Source organism: Mastigoproctus giganteus, chromosome 6 (genome assembly GCF_048544385.1).
Source record: "Mastigoproctus giganteus isolate SK-2022 chromosome 6, ASM4854438v1, whole genome shotgun sequence".
Classification (NCBI taxonomy): Eukaryota; Metazoa; Arthropoda; class Arachnida; order Uropygi; family Thelyphonidae; genus Mastigoproctus; species Mastigoproctus giganteus.
Window position 1 is genome coordinate 140,071,399 of NC_143580.1, and position 21,018 is coordinate 140,092,416.

Below are 21,018 nucleotides of genomic sequence, written 5' to 3' on the forward strand. Positions count from 1 at the left end.
CAAAGATGTGTTTAAAAAGTTACAAAATAAAATTAAATCTGTAATTTGCAATTAATCATTAATTAGTAATATCTGAGATGAATAATAAATAAAATAGGACAGCAAAATAATAACAATTAACAGGTACTTCATACAAAAAAAAAAACAATAGGAATTGAACTAGTCCCAAGTTTAAAGCAAATCAAGCCATTCTAATGTCTCACTGGTACAATTATGCAGAGCGGTAATTCCCCCAGGGAGGGCCCGTCAGGAGGTGCAGCCAGTTAGTATAAGTGAAGTGTCTTCTTCAGTTCCACAAGCACAGAGGGAAGAATCCCTGAAGCCCCAGCTATGTTCTGATTTGACACACATAACATACTTACTTCTAAAGCAGTTTATCTTCTTCCATAAATCTCTGGGATGGTCAAAACCTGCTACTGATTTGTCCACTTTGTCAATAAGATGGGGGTTGACAATCTGATTAGCATTAAGATCCCATTCTTCTGCCAAGCAACATGAGTTGGGGTATCCTGTTCAAATAGTGAGGATCACTCCAGATTGGGTGCCAGCTGTTCAGTCATTTTGGAGGTGCATTCCAGATGTCATTGTGCAGAGGTAACTCTGTCCTGGTTTGGATATGGCACAGCTGTTTAACTGTCTTTTCCTATTAAAAGTGATAAATGTGATCTTAAAAAACATCTGTGCTTTTTATGTGCATATATATATATTCATTTTTTCCCCTTCTTCAGAGCATATCTTTTTGTGCAATACATGTCATGCAAATCAATAGATATGGAGGTTGATCAGCCCATTGTTCGTTTTTATTATTTGTTGCCATTGTGGGAATGCAATGAACAGTGAGGACTTCCTATATTTTATTTCATTACTTTTTAAACTTGAAATATTACTTGAAAATGGAATGAAATGAATAAAAGAAATAAAATATTATAAATTTTAGCCTTTGAGAATATTGTGGTTGAGATTTAATGTAGAAGATACAACTAGTGTTTACCAGTTGTCTACCAGTGCTACAAACTTGCAGGAGGTGTAGAGGGCACAAAGACGAATCGGAATCACATAGCATTGCAGGGTCCGAAATGCCTTCGTCATGGGGTAAAGGACATTGAACGGGAGGTCGCGTGAACAGCGATCCCGCTGGAAGTCAGCATTTGCGAACCGGTTCCCGAGGCAGTAGGATGGACGAGTATTCAAACGTTGAACTGGCCAACATGCACCTCACGTATGGAGCTGCGGACTGTAATGGATGCGCCGCTCTGCGCTTGTGCCAGGAACGTTTCACACACAGGCATGCTCCTCATCATACGATTTTCGCATGTGTGCACAGAAGGTTACGTGAGACTGGTTGTTTCACGAGAGGTACCATGAATTGAGAGCAAATGACGAGGATGCCAGACAATGAGAAGAATGTCCTACGTCTTGCAGAAGGCAATCCGAGTACGAGTACTTGAGCGATAGGCCAACGATTGGGTATTTCCCAATCCACTGTATGGAGGATACTGTCAACAAACCAAATGAGTTCATACCATCTGCAAAAGCGTCCAATCATTGGAGCCTGCGGATTATCCACTCCGTAGGACTTTTGCTACTTGATTTCTTCAACAGAAACGGTTCACAAATGCTGACTTCCAGTGGGATCGCTGTTCACGTGACCTCCCGTTCAACGTCCTCTACCGCATGACGAAGGCATTTCGGACTCTGCAATGCTATGTGATTCCGATTCGTCTTTGTGCCCCTTACACCTCCTGCAAGTTTGTCGCACTGGTAGTGAATCACCCTGTATAGCTACTCCATGTATGTGACATAAACAGGACTGCATATGTGCAGCTTTGGTTTTGATGTCCCCACTTGATGTCAACATACATTGTGGAGAGAGCATTGGGAATTTCTTTATCTAGATAGCATTGTTTAGACCTTTACAAATAACGCATTGGCTTTGGATCATTTTGAAAAAAGTCTGGGCCTGATTTCTGAGGTGCAAGAAATTTTTATGGACTTTTATAATAGTAATAGCATTTGCTGTATGGTGCAAGGAAGCCACAGGCTTTTGCTTCACTGGCAAAAAAAAAAAGTAGATAAGAAAATGCAAATTATATACTTCCCTTCTCACAAAGGCAAATATCTAGTTGACCTTTGAATTTATTCAGAGGTCAACTAGACCTTTGAATAAATTCAAAGAAAACTTCCTACAATCTAATCAAAACCTCAAGCCATGTAATTTGAATTTATGACCCCTAGTTCTAGAATTCTTTATAACAATGAGAATTCCACTTTCATTCATTTTATTAATTCTACTCAGAGCCTTGTAAACCTCAGTCAGGTCACCTCTGAGATGCCTAGTTGCCAAGCTCTCTAGCCCCATAATCAGAGTCTTTCCTCATATGGTCATTCTTCTGCTGATCTCACCATTCGAGTTGGCCATCCATCTCTGGACCCTTTAAAGAAGCTTAATGTCTTTTTTCAGATGAGGACTCCATACTTGAACACAGTATTCCAAATGTGGTCATGGAGGCCACACATGAAAAAAGACATTGAGCTTCTTGAAAGGGTCCAAATCAGAAATTAATATTAAAAATTCAGGAAACTGAAGTATTTCAACTGGCAGTACCGGAAAAACAGACACAGAGTGCATTCAATTTAAGACAGAGAGACAGAATATATAAATATATTGATGCATCATAACTTAAGTATGAGGTACCACAAAACGAGAGTAGCCTTGTGCATGCGAAGTTTTTACTGCTCCTGGATTTTCTGTTTTATTAGCTTAAATTGGCATATTAACTTATTTTTTAGAGTAGCTTTATATGCCTAGTTACGATACTTAGTTTAAAGTTTAACTTAGATAGAGATTTTGTAGGTATTACTTAGTATCGGTAAGGGGTATCAAATCCATGTGTTACAAGTTGCAGCTCCGTTGAACGAGAAGGTTTTTAGCCCTATTTAGCCGCTTTATTGGCCAATTGTTATATTAAATTATTTTCTATAAGTAGCTTATAGACCTAGTCAGGATCCTTAGTTTATTCTGAATTGAGACAGCAAGATTTGGAAGTTAATTAATACTTAAGTGTCCGTAGATTTACCATTCGTAACTTGCTGCCATTGTTATACAATACGTTATATCCCAAACTAGATAGCGTAAGCTTAGTATAGTATAGTATATAATATAATATAATATTGTCAATTAATCAGTAAAATCTATTAATCTTGTTAAACTTCATTGTCAATTAAATTGTACTTTTTAACTAAATACATATAACGACTTAGATTACAAACGTAACATAATTAATTAATACATAACGATACGGAAGTTATATAAACGGAACTTGTAGATAATACTCGATACTGAAAAATATATATAGATATATAGTGTTATAACTGTGTTGGGATACAAGTTTAGGGTTATAATTTTGTATTGAAATTAAATCGAAATCATGACTCAGACCAGAGCAGCGAAGTAAAAGGTTCAAGCTAATGTGACTGCTGTGGCTCAGGGGAGAACTGAGGGGGGGGGGGGCAGTTGCCCTCTGAATTACAGCCTTTTAAAATGCACTCTTGCTTGATGTTTGTGGAGCAATCGGGTACGGGACATGATATTGCCATGGGGGATGTCTTTGTGTGTGCGCGTTGTTATGGGCCTATGTGAGAGCTTGAAGGACATGGTGGATGCCCTCGAAGGATCTAAATTGATGGGCCCATCAAGCTGTCAGCTGCCCACATCAACGCAAGAGCTTGCACTTGATCATCACACAACACAGCGACAACCCCCAAGGCAAAATGCGCTGGTCCCACAGGAACTAGTAGTTGTTGGTGACTCTATTATCAGGGAAACGGGGAACATGCTTTGTAAAAAGGATAGGTGGAACAGGACTAGGGTATGTCTGCCAGGGGCAAAGGTTGATGACGTTGTACAGCAGATATCATCTTTTTAAGGGCACAAGGTGATTTAATTGTACACATTGGCACTAATGATATTAAGAGTAGGAGACCAGCAGAATTACTTAACAAGTACAGGTCACTATTGTAAAAAAGCTGTGAATTAGGGTTGAATTTGAAAGTGTCTGCAATTCTGCCCAGACACGATAGGAGGGAGTATATAATGAGAACCTTGTCGATCAATTCGGCCATGTAAAGATTGTGCAAGGCTCAAGGAGTAGTTTTTTTTTCGGCCTGGTCTAAACTTGTTAACAGATGAGACTGCTTCTGCAGGGATCAGATACACTTAAATAGAAAGGGTGCAAGAATATTTGCTAATGCTATCGAGGCAGTGTTAGGTGGGTCGAAAAACTGCTAGCTTGGGGGGGGGGATACAAAGACTAATAGATTAACAGTAGCCACTGGCAGAGATGAAAGTGATTCTTGCACTGCTTCTATACGAATAAGCAGCAGCCTGGAAAACAAGATGCAGGATATTTCAGAGACTGCTGGGAGTCATTGCGGTACAAGTAAACACATGGGTTGTGTTAGAGTAGCTAAGAATAGGAACAGGTGCATGTATACTTGCGTGAACACCAATGCTAGGAGTTTGGTAAATAAATTTGATGAATTGAGGTATTGCTCAAACCATCAAAGGCAGATATTGTTGAGATATCAGAGACGTGGTGTCACACAGATATAAGGAATGCAGAACTGGAATTTGGGGAGTACAATGTGTACAGAAAGGATAGGAAGGGAGGAGGGATTATGCTATTAGTTAAGAAACACATAAAATCCAAGGAAGTGAAGCCAGTCGACATCGCTGGACAGTGCAGTGTCGAGTCAATTTGGTGTGACATAAGCATTTTGAGATCAAAATTGAGAGTAGGACTGTGCTACAGGCCTAATGACTCTGATTAGTATAATAAGAAACTGTACAGAGAAATGCAGTGGGCCAGTATATCAGAGAGTCTTTATAATGGGGGATTTTAATTTCCCAGATATTGACCGGAATTTGTGGGTTGGTCACTCACACACTAGCAAGACTTTTGTGGATTTATTGGATGATTGTTTTCTACATCAGCATGTTCGGGAGGCAACTAGAGGGTTTGTTTTTTTGTTTGTTATTTGGTTTTTAGGAGCATTAACAACTAAGGCCATATTGCTCCGGGGATATGCGGTGGTCATTCCCTGACCTTTCCGCATCCTCGTTATTTTGTGGTCACGTGCTCGAACCCCAGTCTAACTAGATGGAGTAATACTCTTGATCTGATTATCAGTAATGATTCTTCATGCATTAAAAATCTGCAGATAAAGGAAGCACTAGGTGGTAGTGATCACAGTATGCTGAAGTGGGATTTACTCAAAGATGTAACTACCATCAGGGGTAAAGGGAAGGGTTTTTGCTTTCGTAAAGACAACTACAATGGTCTAAGACAGTATTTAAATTCTGTACAGTGGGAACAACTGATGCTGTTACCAACAGCGAATTCAAAATGGGAAGCATTCAAAGAATTTATCTTGGAAGCTACTAGGCTTTACATACCAACTAAGAAATATTGTTCAAGGTTTAGACCTAAATGGATGTGTATTGAACTAATGAGACATATGGCAGAGAAAAAAAATGCATGGGTTACATATAAATTAATGGGTGACATGGAAGCACATGATAGATATATATAGTAACCAAGTCACAAAGGAGATTAGGCAGGCAAAGGCAGATTTTGAGAAATCTTTGGCAAAGGATACAAAGAAAAACAGCAAAGAGTTCTTTACCTATGTAAACTCTAGAAGGAAAGGGATGAATCAGATTGGTCCACTGGATATCGATGGTTCAACAGTAGAGGATCCTGCTCAGGTGGCTAACAAAACTAAACAAGTATTTTGCATCTACATTCACACATGAGGAGTTATTCAAGAAGGGGACTGCCAGAGGTGAAATAAACTCTGGCAGTGAGCTAGATGATTTTGTAATAACTGAGAGGAAAGTGGAGGAGAAATTGTTGAGGATAAACATAAAAAAGACACCTGGGGTGGATGGGATCTATCCAGTGATATTAAAGAAGGTAGCAAAGGAAGTAAGCAATCCCTTAGCCATAATTATGAGAGCTTACTTGGACTCAGGGGAGCTACCCATCGACTCCAATTCACAAAGGAGGATCAAAGGGTGACACAGGTAATTATAGACCTGTTAATTTAACTTCTGTTACAGGGAAATTGATGGAGGCACTGGTTAAAGAAGCACTGCAGGATCATCTAGTCAAGACTTCAGTTATAGCTCGAACACAGCATGGTTTGTTTAGGGGAAGTCTTGTCTGACCAATTTGATTGGATACTATCATGTGGTCACAAAGGAACTGGATGCAGGGAATAACTTTAATGTTATATATTTGGATCTCAGAAAGGCTTTTGATACTGTTGCACATGGAAGACTGCTGCACAAATTGGAGCAGTGTGGCATTGGAGGCAAATTGCTGCTATCGATAAAGGGATAGTTGAGGGGGAGAAGACAGAGTGGTAATCAATGGACACTGCTCATCGGGGACTAATGTTATTAGTGGAGGCCCTCAGGGTTCGGTGTTGCGTCCATTGTTGTTTTCTGTATTTATAAATGATATTGATGGTGGTATATCAAGCTTAATGTCCAAGTTTGCAGACAATACAAAGGTTAGCAGGGTTGTTAAGGACATTACTGACGCTATGCTGCTGCTGCTGCAATAGGATCTGAAAGGTTGAGCAGATGGGCTGATAGGTGGCAAATGAAGTTTAACATTGACAAATGTAAAGTACTACATATGGGAAACAGTAACCCCAGAGCAACTCATCAACTCTGTGGTACTACACTGACACTAGTAGAGAATGAAAAGGACCTGGGGATAATTGTTCAGGCAGATATGAAGTTCTCTGAGCAGTGCAGATGGGCTGCAAGAGTAGCTCATGGTGTCTTGTCAATGATATACAGGAATTTTTCCAGCAGGGATAAGGAGGTGATTATTCCTTTGTATAAGGCAATGGTCAGACCACACCTTGAGTACTGTATACAGGTCTTGAGGCCTCTTTTCAAGAAGGATGTAGAGCTGTTGGAACGAGTACAGAGAAGGGCAACAAGATTAGTGAATGGATCAAACCGTTGCTCTTACGAAGAAAGTCTTAAATTTTGTAAATTACAGTGTCTGGAGACTAGGCACCTGCGAGATGATCTGATTGAGGTGTATAAAGCCTTGAATGGTTTGAGCATGCTCGATGGATTCTTCCTCTTGCTCAGAATAATCACCCGAGAAGGCATAAATTCAAATTGAGGAAAGACAGATGTAGGATAGATGTGCAGAAATTTGCCTTTAGCCAGCGTGTAGTTTGTTGGCAGAACAGACTTCCATCCCTTGTTGTGGAAGTTGATAGCCTAAATAAATTTAATGCTCAGCTGGACAGGTATTTCGAATGAACAGAGGGGTGAAATGGGAGTGGGTGTTTTTTTTTTTTTTTTGGCTGATGCTGCATAAGCTTGCTTTCTTGCATCGTATGCCTCTACTAATGCTAATGGTAAAAGCTTTTCCTAGAGGATCTTTCTCTAATAGCACTTCTTCATGTGTTACTGGCAGTGTTCATCATGCTGATTATTGTAAGTAGCATCATTACTTTTACTTGATTTGCTTTTAGCATATCATGTGGAACGACTTAGTTGATGGAATCTTAGAGGTTTCATCAGCTAAGTTCATTCAATAATAATTAATACTAAACACATTTTAGGGCTTAATCCTCAGGCTGTGTGAAAGTTTAGCTGACATACAATTTAATGCAAGAGCATCATGTTATTACACAGCAAACTATAAAATAGCTGAGAACAACATTGTTTGAGTATATCTCATATTGTGAATACCTAAGCCTATTGTTACATATTCTCAGTGGATACCACCACTCAGGCAGTGCCGTTTCAAGGCTATTTGGTCTTTCCTCTCTGGGTGGTTATTTATTCAAGGTGGTGCTGGGTACTAACATGATGCTCTTGCACTAACCTGTACGTCAGATAATAATTAATATTAAGTTCTTATTATGTTATATGTTCATTCAGTAATAATTAATATTATTAATCCTGAATGAACATTATATGGCTTCAAATATTTGATATGTAAACACCTCTGGCGACACCTACTAAATTTCGGACTGATTTGTCACGATTTTATGAAATAGAAATAGTAAAACCAATTTGTCACAATTTTATGAAATAGAAATGACGTCATTTCCGGAAATGGGGCCAGCTACTTTCTGAATAGGGTCTGACACTAACTCAATTACTTTCTGGAAGGTCATTTCCATTCCTTTTTCCTTTCCCATGTTTTCGATTAGCACAAAGCATCATGGGAAAGAAAAAAGAACAGAGTTGGGAAAGGAATTTGCACAAAGGATCATGGGAGGTGATCTTGGATGCTCTCAGAGCTTGACATAAACAAGCTGGTTGTGGAAAAGCATTTATGATTCGGGGCATACTACTTAGGTGGCTTTGGGCTAACCATTGATTGCCACCCATAGTAGAAACCTTTTGGTAACCATAGAAATCAATACCTTGAGGACAGTATGCACAGTAGTAATGTCTATCGCAATAGCAGCCTTTCCAGTTGAAGCTCATGTAATGTAGGTGTTACAGTACCCGTCTGTATTACTGAAGCAGTTGTTTATTCCCATCAAGAGGCAAATCATAAACTTTTTTCTGCAACCAGCTGGGCCATTCAAGAATATTTGAATCAGTTCGCAATTGGGAGATAACAAACTCCAAATTACATGCATGAGTAGAATCTTTTGCTTTTCATTGGACATTCACATTAAGTTGCAGAATCCCTAGTTGGTCATCAATTTTTCGCATTTCTTTGCAATTCCACCGAGTCGGTTGAACGTGGCGAGCTTTAGATCCTCATTCATCTCACTGTTTGGATAGTTGTAAAAGTTTAGAAACAGGTCTTCTTCTTGCAGTCGCGTTACAAGGCTATGCAGGTCATTACTGTATGCTTCATCAGGGTCACTGTCGCTGTTGTCTTGACACATCATCTTATATATTTAAAATTTTTTTATAATATGTCAGCTTTTACATATTTCAAAAAAATATGTAAAATTTTTGCAAATTTTACGAATTCAAATTTTTTGTGAATATCCAAGTCCGATTCATACAATTTACGCTGTTCTAGTATGAGCTCTTCATTTTCGTTGTAGATCTTGACATATTTCATCTCTGACACAATCTCTGATTCCTCATTGCAAAATGGAAAGTGTGGCCTTACCATCTCACACTTATACTCGTTGAGTTCCTGAGCCAATTCATAGTTTCGATGGCATATTATGCGTGAATACTGTCATTTCTTGCAGCCCTCATAAGTGCTGCATGTGTAATTTGTGACAAAGCATGACAGAGTAACATGATAGTATGATTGTAACAATACAAATACTTGTATTATTGCAATCATACTATTCAACAAATGGCTACAGTCAAATGGGTAATTAGGTTATTGGCCTAACCTCTTCCAATTGTTGATTTGGTAGAGTAAGCCATGGGCGTGTGCATAAAACATATCGTTCATACTAAATATTTCAGACTGAAGTATGATACTAATGTCACTAACATCGATTCGGTAGAGTAAGTAGTGGGTATGAGCATAAAACGTTACATCATTCGCGATTTTGGTTCCAGCTGTTCGAAATTTAGTAGGTGTCATCAAAGATGTTTACACAAAACATCTTTCTTACATACAGGGTACACATGTGTTGTTTGTTTTTTTTCTCTTATAAAGGGAAAACTTTTATCTTCTTCTTATGAGGAATTATATATTTATAAGTAATATGTCCAGAGCTTAATTTTAGCACAAGTATTATTTCAGCATAATTTTTCATATAGTTATACTTTTGATTTAACTTGGGGTTATTTTTCCTAGGAAGTGCAAGTGAAAATTTGCAGGAAGTCGAAGAGGAAGAACTGAGTGAAGCACCTGAGACTGATATTCAGCCGTAAGTGAAAACATTTCAGTAAAATTATTAATTATATTTAAAATATGTGTTCTATAGGACATTTGTGTATTGAAAGTAAACTGTGTGGAAATAGGCTGGCTGTGGTCCTGGGGTAACATGCAGACACATAGCAAAATCACACCCACGAGCATAGTTACAATGAAGTTGTAATTTCCTGACAATTGTTCTTTAAAGAGCTTAAAAAGAAATTTAGTTTTAAATAGGTGCACACTTTGTTCCACATAACAAAAGATATTTAATTCTGTAATAAGTTATAAAGTAAACAAAAATAAAACTTCCAATCTTAAATATCTCTGGACAGATAGATATTATGATATCTATGAATGAAAAGAAAGGAAAAGAGAATTCATAGAACAGCTACATTCGATGGTGTAACATAAGAAAAATATAAAACACAGTCATGTAAATAATTATAGCAAACTTCATATTTGACTGCACAGTTACCGCCAGGTCTTTTTCACTTTCCACTTCCCTGAGTGTAGTACCACACAGTTGGTATGTTTCTCTTGGGTTATTGTTACCCATATGCAATACTTGGCATTTGTCAATGTTAAACTTCAGGTGCCACTTCTCAGCCCATTTTCCCAACTTATCTAGATCCAGTCGGATTTGCATAATGTTTTTACTATCGTTAACAATCCTGCCAACCTTTGTATCATCTGCAAACTTGGACATTAAACCTAATATACCTTCATCAATATCACTGATAAATATACAAAACAACAATGGGCCCAACACAGAACCCTGGGGAACTCCACTAATAACATTTGTCCATGAAGAGCAGTATCCATTGATTACCACTTTCTGTCGTCTCCCACTCAATCATCCCTTTATCCATTGTACCAACTTTCCCTTAATACCATACCTCTCCAATTTGTACAGCAGTCTTCCATGTGCAACAGTATCAAAAGCTATCCTGAAATCCAAGTATATGATATCAAATTTATTTTAGGCATTCAGTTCCTTTGTGACCACATCATAGTATCCAATCAAATTGGTCAGACAAGACCTCCCTTTAACAAACCAATGCTGTGTCTTAACTATTACTGCAGTCTTGTCTAGATGATCCTGCAGTGCTTCTTTAACCAGTGATTCCATTATTTTCCCCAAAACACATTAAACTAACAGGTCTATAGTTACTTGTGTCACCTTTTGAACCCCCTTTGTGAATTGGTGATACATTTGCAACCTCCAATCCATGGGGATCTTCCGTCCATTTATTACCACTATAAAGCAGTGTCCATTTATTACCACTCTGGTGTCTCCCACTCCACCATCACTTTATCCATTGCAGAAACTCGCCCTTAATGCAATACCACTCCAATTTGTACAGCAGTCTTCCATGTCATGATGAGACTCATGACAGAGAAGAATATGTGTGGGATGCATATAAGTTATCAGGTAATACAGAAGCCTACAGTGGATATAATCTAGTTTGCCATTAAGTTACAAAGGAGGTTAGGTAAGCTACAACAGATTATGAGTAGTCTCTGGCAAAGAATGATTAGCATCAAAGACGTGTTTACTTATGTAAACACTGGATGGGAGGGGATGAATTACATATGCCATTTAGATGGCAAAAGGTAAAGGTAAACTGTAACCATTATCAATCCACTGCAGGATGGAAGCCTTCTCAGTGATTCATGTTGAGGGAAATAGACCATAATCTGCCATTCTGGTCCAGTGCAGGTTGGCAGTCAGGGGCTTGAACTCCACTCTACTCTGAGCGTATGCTACAGCACTAACCATTCGGCTGTGGAGACCAAGGAGGTCCATTAGATATGATTGGTTTAACTGTTGCTGACAAACTGAATAGGTATTTTTCATCTACATTTACAAAAGAGGAAATTTTTGGGATAGGGTTGTCAGAGGTTTATCAAATTCTAACAGGGAGCTAAATGATTTTGTGATAACTGAGAGGAAATTGAAAGAGAAATTATTGAAGTTAAATGTAAAAAAGCTACTTGGGTTGGATAGGATGTGATTATATTAAAGAAGGCAGCAGAACAGGTAAACAAACCTTTAGTCATGATTATGAGATTCTCTGAAGGCATGGGAGCACCCCCTTATGTTCTTCTTCTAGTTTCTTCCTAGCCATTTCAGAGATGTCAAGCTAGGCTTTAGACTGGGAAGGCATTTTTCATCCCAAATTTTGAACTGCTAGGACATTATTTTTCAATGATCTGAACTTTACGTATATTGACAATGTAAAATCTATTTTTTTTGCTCAAAACATGATTGAAAAAGGAGACATCATCTGATTTAAATGAGGATGCAGTCCTAGACACTAGTAACTTTGCAACCCTTGTCATTCCACCATCATTTATGGCTTCTTCCTCTTTGGGGGGAGAGGGGTCATGTGAGTGCTCTAAGATGCAACCCATGTTTCTAAGGATGACCTCACACGTCAGGAGGAGTTGAAGCAAGATAGAAAATATATACTACCTTACCATTAATATCCAGAACCCTCCATTGATGGTTGGTCATATCCTACCCAAGCACCATGTGCCAGACACAACTATAAATATGCTTATAGGCCTTTGATGTGTTACAGTAGTAAGATTGTAAATGCAAGATGACATTATTGTTAAAGTTAAGACTTAGCACAAGATGATAATAGGGTGCCATGCAAACAGTATGTATGTGGCATTTCAATGGCACAAAAAATCTCTAGGTCAGCAATTAATGATGTAAACTGCAAATGGAAGTGGACTGGTGCTGCAGTTGTAATGAAATAACATCTATAGGTCTTGCTCCGAACCTGAGAGAACTTGACAGGAGAGCCCTGCAATGAATCATCCACTCGAAATGCGGTTTGACATTGTCACTGCACACCTTCACCCTCATTGAGATGATAGAGACACAGCAGCACCAGTACATTGCACAGGAGACTGCATGATGTATTTACCATGGTCATACTGCCACTTATCATCCTGACTAGCTTGGTGTAAGGCCCAGGTTCTTAGACTGCAGTCCAATGGAAAGCTGTGCTTTGGAGTGACTAATCAGTACCTGGTCTGCCAACTTGGTAGTTATGCCTAGGTGTGGTGAATATCCAGAGAAAGCTACCTGCCAGACTGCATTATCCTGACAATGAAGTTTAGCAGAGGCACCACCATGGTCTAAAGCTAGTTTTCATGGCTTGACCTGGGACCATTGGTTGTTTTGGACAAAACCATTAATGCTGAAGTCTAGCTGGAGTTGGACAGTAATGTGTTTTGTATATTGTGGCAGTGTGTCAGAGAAGGCCCATACCTGTATCAGCAGTAATTGCCCTGTGTCTTACGGCTCACATTTTGACAGACTGGTTTGGGGACATGGGCATCAAAGGGTTGGACTGACCAGCCAGCCCAGAGCCCTTACCTCAATCCTATAGAGAACCTCTGAGATAAATTGGATCAACAGGTGAAGAGAGAGACTGCCCAGAAAACAGAGGTGAATTGGGTGTTGCTTTGAAGACCAAATAGTAGAAAATATTGGAGAACATTTACAAAAAACTGGTGGAAAGCATTGCACAGAAACTAGAGGCTATCACAACTGCTAAAGGTTTTAGCTGACATTATTAATTTTCTTGTAAATAAGAGTTGTTTGTAGATATGCAGTGTCTGGATATTAATGGTAGTAGAGTATTCCAAACCTAATCATTGATAATAAAAAACTAAAAGCAAAAGATCTCCCCTATCAGCAGTCTAATTTTCTTCAGGTAATTCTTAGTTGTAACTAAGTGTCTTCTATGCAACATGTTCAGAGCTGTGCAGAAGTGGGGACAAACTCTGCCATAACACAAGTGTTTCTGTCTTATGGCAGAGTTTATTGACCAAACAGAACTATACCATGAAAAGTAAGGCATAGGAGAGCAGCACTCTCACTACTAGTAAAGCTGTCAAAATTGTAAATAACTTGAAACTGCAAGTTTTAAATAAAAAATTTTAGAAGATCAAGGAATTATCGTTTAATCCACCTCAAAAGCTGACTTGAAAAAGATAAATTCCTGTAAATACATCAGCACATGGATGCCACAACTGTGAAGGAAAACATGTTTAGTGATATTTATTATAAAAACCTCAGCATCATTCCTTGCAGGAGGAGCCATTTTATACAATACAGCAGGCCCCCGTTATAACGCGGTTCGCTTTACACTGATTCGCTATAACGCTGTTCTTATATTATAACCCGTATCTGACTATAACGCTGTCTCAGATCACTATAACGCTCTTTTCAGATTGCATTTTTGGCATATTTAACGAAATCGTTTCATTTGATGGAGTCGATAGCTTGAAAATGAATATCAAAACAGCATTAAAACGTTTCCCACGCTCAGTGATATATTTTCTCGTACGCTAATTTAATTGCAGTACAGTGACTTGTTACGTAGTTCCGAGATCAACATTTTAAAAAATGATCAAGTATATTGCTTGTAATATTTGCATTATATGCATTTATCCAAAGACTAATCATCACTCAGTACAGTATTAGACATCGTGCGTAACGGACAGTTTACTCGAACATTGTATCATAATTAATGCAACCAACGCAGTTACATTTTCGAAGAGTTAATAATGGCGGATAAGAATGAAAAAGCAACAACGTCTGGATGCAGTACGAAGACTACAAATGTAAGAAAAAGACTGAATTTGAAAATTAAATTAGACGTTTTGAAGCGAATCGATTCCGGTCAAAGACAAGCAGATGTGTGCCATAATTTAGGACTTGCAAGTTTAACTGTAAGAACAGTTATAAAAAAAAAATAAAGAATTAATTTTAGCAGCGGGAAAGATGGCTGTTCCATTGCAAGCAACTAGGGCTAGGCCGGCTATTAGGATTTTATTGAAGATAATATCCAATGCAGAATTCAGTTAAGTTAAATATTATTAAAAAAAAAAAAAAAGAGAGAGAGAGAGATTAGCCAATATGATGATCTGAAGAAAACTCACCTAAAAAAAAAAAACGTGGAACCATTTAAAACTAGTAAGGGCCGGTTGAATAGATTTAAAATCCAGGGAGAAGCCGCAAGTGCAGATTAAGGAGCCGAAACTTTCAAAAAAGAACTTGTTAAAATTATTGAAGAGGGATATTACGTGTTATACTTCTCAACAAGTTTTTAACATAGATGAAGTGGGACTTTTGTGGAAACGAATGCCTAAAAAAAAGTTTCATATTGAAAGAAGAAAAAAACATGCCAGGTTTCAAAGCGGCGAAGGATCGGTTGACTTTATTGTTGGGTGATAACTCTACGGGGGATTTAAAATTAATACCCCTTTTAGTTTATTTGGAAGAGGGCCAAAGTTCAACCCAAAATCAACACATTTTTCTTGATTAAATTCATCAATTAAATTAAATCAATTTAGATCAATTAAATTCATGATTTTAATTGGAATTTTTAAGTTTAATTTTAATATGTAAGTAGTTACCACATACGTATGTAATGCAGAATATTTTATATGTACAAATATTTGAATATTAAATATTTTGACCGACATTTGTGCATCTTTTCACTACCGTTTATTATTGATTAGGAAATATCCTATGGCACCGACCGCAACTCACAAATACATATGTTACCTTATGGGAATGCGGCGCTCGCTTAGCGCGGATTCACTTAGCGCTCTGTTTTTCCGGAATGAATTATCAGCATTAAGCGGGGGTCACCTGTAGTTAAAAAAAACAAGGAAAAGAAAACTTCATTTGGCCATGCATGCTAATAATTTGCCTAGCCCATCAAACTTATTCAAACTTCCTACCTTTACAATACTAGGTGGAAGTTTATTCTGACAATTAATAACTCTCCATTTTAGGGCAAGTTTCTGCACATCTGTTCTGTAATGACTTAAATTTAAATTTATATCAGTGTGTGTATTTTCCAAGAAAGAGTAAAAATGCCATCAGCAGTTAGTCAACCCTTTTGAAGCCTTATACTCTTCAGTTAGGTCACCAAGCACAAGCATAGTTTCCAATGACTACAGCAAAGCCTTGATTAGTATGAATAATGACTCCTGAGAAACCATCATATTAAACAAATTTGTACTATTCGAAGCTATTATAACACATAAAGTATGATAATTGGTCCCACCCCAATGAAAATATGCATAAAAAATTTTTAAGCACAAGTTTTTGATCTGTTTATTAACATATATATTACCAAAGGATAATAAAAATGTATTTCTGATTAAAGTTTATTATAAACCAAGCAAAGAAAACGTTATTGCATTTTATTAAAATATTTTAGCAGGCTAGGCTGAACTGTCTTCTCTTTCTTTTAGTCTTCATACATGCATTTGTAGTTGTTGAAAACTTTATCCATATCTCGGTGGACTTGCATGCTTAAGTTGACATTGGGGTCAGCATCCATAACTTGTTGTTTTAAAGCTTCCAGCGTTTGAATTTTTTTCATATTCTTTTATGGTGAACTCCTTCATTTGCAAATTGTCTACTTCTTCAGTAGCATTGCTGCTTCTTCAAACGTATGCTGTTGATCTAAATTAAGAAGGTCTCCATCAGTCATTTCTTCTGTGTGTGATTCATGCAAGTCACAGACATTTGTGGTGTCCAGTTCATCTAAACCTAGCAGTCTTCCAATGTCTGTTATTTCTTCAACAACAGCTTGCACTTGAGAGGGGAAGCCATCAAAATTATTTGCACAATGAGGCAAAATTGTGTTTCCACACTGCACACATATTGCTTGCAGTTAATTCTTCCCAACTATATTGATGCTATTTTTTTTCCAGAAGTCAATTAAAGAAATTGCATTGTCACCTGTTGTTTGGGCAATTCCCTGTGCAAAAACTCTTCTTAGGTAGTAGGCTTTAAATGTTGCTATTATTCCTTGGTCCATGGGCTGCAATATAGATGTTATGTTTGCTGGTAAAAAATATGACTTTTACATTCTCAAACAATTAGATAGTATGAATCAGAACTGAAATACTCAATATGTTCTACGTTGATAATAATATTAGTAAATTAATGCATTAATGTTGATAATAAATATTAGTAAAGTAAAGCATTGTCAGCTTCAGGAAGGAAAATCGTTTTGAATATTTTCGTTAGATTCTTTTAATTGCGTTAATTTGAATTATTTATATAGTAAAATATAAATTATTTATATTTTACTTTAATGTACCGGTAAGTTGTCGATTTTTTCGTTTTTTCCGTTTTAATTTCTGGAGGGTATCATACGGAAGTGTTCCACGTACTATATTGAGGTAAACTCCTCTTATTAATTTACTAATATTCTCAAACAATCTACCAAGTGTAGTTGGATGACTATTGGCATTATCTAAAATCAATAAAGCTTTGAAAGCAATATTGTTATTCTAATAATAATTTTCAACAGCTGGGCAAAAAAATGTTGAAAACTAGTCTTCAGAAAGAGCTTTAGTCGCCCATGCTTTCTTATTTGAATGCCAAAAAAATGGAAGTGATCGCTGATTGTAGCCTCTGAGAGCACAAGTATTTGATGAACAATAAATGAGCATTGGTTTCAGTTTGAAATCTTCTGCATTTCCTCCCAATAAAAGTGTTAAATGATCCTTAGCCACTTTATATTCAAGTGGCTATTGACTTTTTTTTTTTTTTTTTTGGAAATATAAGTTCTGGTAAGCATTCTTTTCCAAAATAATCCAGTTTCATCAACATTAAAAATTTGTTGGACTGAGTATCCACCTTCTCCACTATTTTATTTAAAATATCAGGATATTCAGCTTCTTTATCTGCATTGGCAGCCTCACCAGTAATTTTAACATTATGCAATTGAATTCGATTTCTAAAACGGTCAAACCAACCATTGCTTGCAGTAAAAGTTTCTTCAGTTTTCTTTCACTGCTGCAAAGAGACTCAAAGCTTTTGTTTGAATTGCTGCTTTGCTAAGAGGAATACTTTTTTGGTTGTGGTCTTCCACCCACACAGATAAGGGACACTCCATTTCTGTCATTGTAATGCTTCTATTCCTAGTAGTATTTGTTTGGAAGCCACAAACAGCTGATGCAACTCTACCTTTTTCTTGAATTTCATCTTTGTGTTTTATAATACAGTAAACCCCTGCTATTCGCGGTATCTGTATTTGCGGTTTTGCGTATTCGCGATCGCTGATTTAATATAAAATGAAACCTGAAAAAATGTGAATTTTAAAGCGCCGTGAAGATTTTCCGCCATAAAAAAGACATGGGCATGGCTAAAATTATCTTTCCTGGTCAAAACAGTGCTCAGCGGGTGGGGGGGGTGACAAAATCGTGAGCGTGGATGTTTCTCGCTAATCCTTGTTATGTGTTATGCGCTTATCATGGAAGGTTTCGTTGTTTGCTTTTAATTTATATACTTATAAATTGATATGCTTACAAAAGTGATAAATCTACCGTTTTTTGCAGTGTAAAACAGGCTTTTTCGAGTGTGTTAATGGAAGAAAGTGACTTTATTGTGGACAAGTTCTTTCTAACCCGTAGAAAAATATGGCTACGAATAACAAGGGAAATGTGAAAAGATCAAAGGTGATGAAATTAGCGAATAAAACTGAGTTATTAGACAAAATTTCTAATGGTGAAAGTGTCTCCTCAGTGGCAAAACATTATAAAATCAATGAGTCAACGGTACAATCAGTCAAGAAATCGGAAGAAAAAATCCGCCGTAGTGTCCTTGAAAACGCGCTAATTGCTTCAAAAATTTGCTCTGTAACTCGTGATGCTAAATTATAAAAAATGGAAAAGGCTTTAAATCTGTGGATAGAAGACCGAACTCAAAATAAAATTCCGTTAAGTTCACTCATCATTCGTGAAAAAGCAAAACTCCTTTATCAATACTTTAGCAAAACTGGTGATAGCACTGGCGGGATAAGTTTTTTAGTTAGCAAAGGCGCTGGTTTGAAAGATTTGTTTGAAATTTCTAATAAATATTACATTTAATATTAAATTGTTTCTTATTTTCATTTCGATGCCATATGCTTGCATTTCACTATGTACTGTCTATGTACATAGTAATATCATGAAGGTACATATAGTATAATACATAGACAAAATTTTAGACTAGTTTTTCTTATATATTTCATACTTTGGAACGGAACCCCTTTATTACTATGGGAGCCATAACTCAGTATTCGCGTTTTCTGTATTCGCAGCATTTCTCAGGAACGTAACCCCCGCGAATAGTGGGGGTTTATTGTATTACATACTGTAGATTTGTGCATTCCAACATCTTGCTCAAAATTCATGCATTCCAAAACATTGCTCAAAACATCAAAGGCAGATATTGTTGGGATATCAGAGACGTTGTGTCACACAGATATAAGGAATGCAGAACTGTAATTTGGGGAGTACAATGTGTACCGGAAGGATAGACAAGATAGGAAGGGAGGAGGGGTTATGCTATTAGTTAAGAAACACATAAAATCCAAGGAAGTGAAGCCAGTCGACATTGCTGGGCAGTGCAGTGTAGAGTCAGTTTGGTGTGACATAAGCACTGGGAGATCAAAATTGAGAGTAGGAGTGTGTTATAGGCCTAATGACGCTGATGAGTATAATAAGAAACTGTACAGGGAAATAGAGTGGGCCAGTAAATCAGAGAGTCTTCTAATGGTGGATTTTAATTTCCCAGATATTGACTGGAATTTGTGGGTTGGTCACTCACACACTAGCAAGGCTTTTGTGGATTTATTGGATGATTGTTTTCTACATCAGCATGTTCGGAAGGCGACTAGAGGGAGTAATGCTCTTGATCTGATTATTAGCAGTGATTCTTTGTGCATTAAGAATCTGCAGATAAAGGAACCACTAGGTTGCATTGATCACAGTGTGCTGAAGTGGGATTTACTCAAAGAGGTAACTACCATCAGGGGGTAAAGGAAAAGGGTTTTTGCTTTCGTAAAGGCAACTACCGTGGTCTGACACAGTATTTAAATTCTATATGGTGGGACCAACTGATGATGTTACCAACAGCAAATTCAAAATGAGAATCATTCAAAGAATTTATCTTGGAAGCTACTAGGCTTTACATACCAACTAAGAAATATTGTTCAAGGTTTAGACCTAAATGGATGTCAGATGAACTAATGAGACATATGGCAGAGAAAAAAAATGCATGGGATACATATAAATTAATGGGTAACATTGAAGCTATGATAGATATAAGCTGCTCTGTAACCAAGTCACAAAGGAGATTAGGCAGGCAAAGGCAGATTATGAGAAATCTTTGGCAAAGGATACAAAGAAAAACAGCAAAGAATTCTTTACCTATGTAAACTCTAGAAGGAAAGGGATGAATCAGATTGGTCCGGTAGCTAACAAACTAAATGAATAATTTGCATCCACATTCACACATGAGGAGTTATTCAGGGAGGGGAATGTCAGAGGGGTATTAAACTCGGGCAGCGAGCTAGATGATTTTGTAATAACTGAGGAAAATGTAGGAGAAATTGTTGAAGTTAAACATAAGAAAGGCACCTGGGGTGGATGGGATCTATCCAGTTATATTAAAGGAGGCAGCAAAGGAAGTAAGCAGTTAGCCATAATTATGAGAGCTTCTTTGGACTCAGGGGAAGTGCCGATGGACTGGAGATGTGCAAATGTGACCCCAATTCACAAAGGATGATCAAAGGGCATAAATAATTATAGACATATTAGTTTAACTTCTGTTCCAGGAAAATTAATGGTGGCACTTGTTAAATGAAGCTCTGCAGTATCATCTAGACAAGACTTCAATTATAGCTCGGACACAGCATGGTTTTGTTAAGGGAAAGTCTTTCCCTGACCAATTTGATTGGATACTGTGATGTGGTCACAAAGGATGCAGGGAATAACTTTGATATCATATATTTCGATCTTAGAAAGGCTTTTAATACTGTTGCACATGGAAGACTGCTGAACAAATTGAAGCAGTGTGGCATTGCAGGCAAATTGCTGCTATGGATAAAGGGATGGTTGAGTGGGAGAAAACAGAGAGTGGTAATCAATGGACACTGCTTATTGTGGACTAATGTTATTAGCGGAGTCCTTCAAGGTTCAGTGTTGGGTCCATTGTTGATTTCTGTATTTATTAATGATATTGATGATGGTATATCAAGCTTAATATCCAAGTTTGCAGCCGATACGAAGGTTGGCAGGGTTGTTAAGGACA

General features: G+C 37.4%; 1 protein-coding gene across 1 annotated transcript in view; it reads left to right on the top strand.

Annotated features, from left to right (window-relative positions):
• LOC150084620 (uncharacterized) overlaps positions 1-21,018 on the top strand; it is a 582,065-nt gene that overhangs the window by 293,058 nt on the left and 267,989 nt on the right. The window contains exon 11 of the mRNA XM_090376306.1: positions 9,828-9,900. Coding sequence (XP_090232432.1) covers positions 9,828-9,900 — 73 coding nt within the window. The remainder of the gene's footprint in view (positions 1-9,827; positions 9,901-21,018) is intronic.